A 1,443-nucleotide genomic window follows, 5' to 3' on the forward strand; every position below is an offset into this window, starting at 1 on the left:
TTTTGGTGCAGTGAGATTGGAAACTGATGGTTTGATTAATGACTTTTCTGTCACGAAAACAAGTTTATTCCCGGAGATGGGATTCTGCTATAAACATCTCTCCGATTTACTCTCAAATTGGCTGACACAGAAATATGGTTTGTGTAAATTTATGCTGAATCCAGACAGCACATATGCAATGCACTTTTTCAATTTACTTCAGGTTTGCATCCTGCAGTCCTTTTATTAATGCCTTATATTATTGGAATATGTGAAATTTCTTTATCAGTTGGATGCATGCTTACATGCACAAGCTAAACAGGTTTTTCTTGCACATTCATGCATGAGTTCTGCTTTGAAATAAATTGAAAAACAGCATCAGTATTGAAGCATTGATTGCCACTGCAGATTTCAAAGATAAGAATTTGTCTGTTGTGTTCACAAATTAAGTTTCCTTATTAGTATTCCTTATAAGTATAAAAATGTCTGTATATTATCATATTTATAACAGTTACGCTTGCTCCTTTTTCTTTTCAATCAAAGGAAATGTCATTTCAACCAAAGATTCAAAATGTTTAATGTAAGTTTAAAATTATACAAAAAATTAGATGTTTTTTACTAATCATTTTCATGTAATTACACCAATATAACAAAATATGTAGGGACATAACAGACAATTTACATGCTTATTTTTGCTAAAACATTTAAATCATTTACACAGAAAGATGAATTTCTGAATGATGACTCAAATGAATTGTTGAATCAAATAATTGAAATGGACAGTGATTCCAGTCCATGGTTGAACTGATTCATGTAAATCAATCAAACTTTTTAATACTTTTATTACATTCAATTTTTTTTTACATTTGCATTAATTAAAGGTCATACAGTAATTTTTACCTCCATGTATAAATACTTAAAAAAAATTATATGCAGTTTTAAAGAATAGAGGTTTTTCCAATATGGTCATGAAAAATGTGTGTAAATGTTATTTACAATTTTTCTCAAAAAAATAAAAAATAATAGTCATAAACATGGGCTTGAATTTCTTCTTCTTTCTTTAGATTTTGGTGTGAAATATGGCCTTGTTCGTAACAGACTTTGCGAGATTCATTCTATTAGTGAATACTGTCTATTATAAATCGGTTCAAGAGCTTCTCTGTTTCTGCCATTGCAATTACTTTGATGTGCATGCATTATAAAGCACATGGACATTATTAAAGACATGCATTATAAAGCTAGACACCTCCATCTGTCTCCACAGAAAGAGATTCAAGCCATGAGCCAGTGTTACCATCCCAACGTGGTCACCTACTACACTTCATTTGTTGTGAAAGATGAACTCTGGCTGGTCATGAAGCTCCTGAGTGGAGGTGAGAAAAATCTTTTCAATGAACTATGGACATGTTCATTTTCAACACTATATGTGATGTTTCATCATTTAAAATAAGCTTATTTTATAAA

General features: G+C 30.6%; 1 protein-coding gene across 1 annotated transcript in view; it reads left to right on the plus strand.

Annotated features, from left to right (window-relative positions):
- LOC107564145 (serine/threonine-protein kinase OSR1-like) overlaps positions 1–1,443 on the plus strand; it is a gene marked incomplete at its 3' end in the record, with an annotated part of 18,944 nt that overhangs the window by 9,710 nt on the left and 7,791 nt on the right. The window contains exon 3 of the mRNA XM_016249153.1: positions 1,244–1,352. Within this exon, the coding sequence (XP_016104639.1) occupies positions 1,244–1,352 (109 nt within the window). The remainder of the gene's footprint in view (positions 1–1,243; positions 1,353–1,443) is intronic.

This window comes from Sinocyclocheilus grahami, unplaced genomic scaffold (genome assembly GCF_001515645.1).
Source record: "Sinocyclocheilus grahami isolate Dianchi unplaced genomic scaffold, SAMN03320097.WGS_v1.1 scaffold913.1, whole genome shotgun sequence".
NCBI lineage: Eukaryota > Metazoa > Chordata > Actinopteri > Cypriniformes > Cyprinidae > Sinocyclocheilus > Sinocyclocheilus grahami.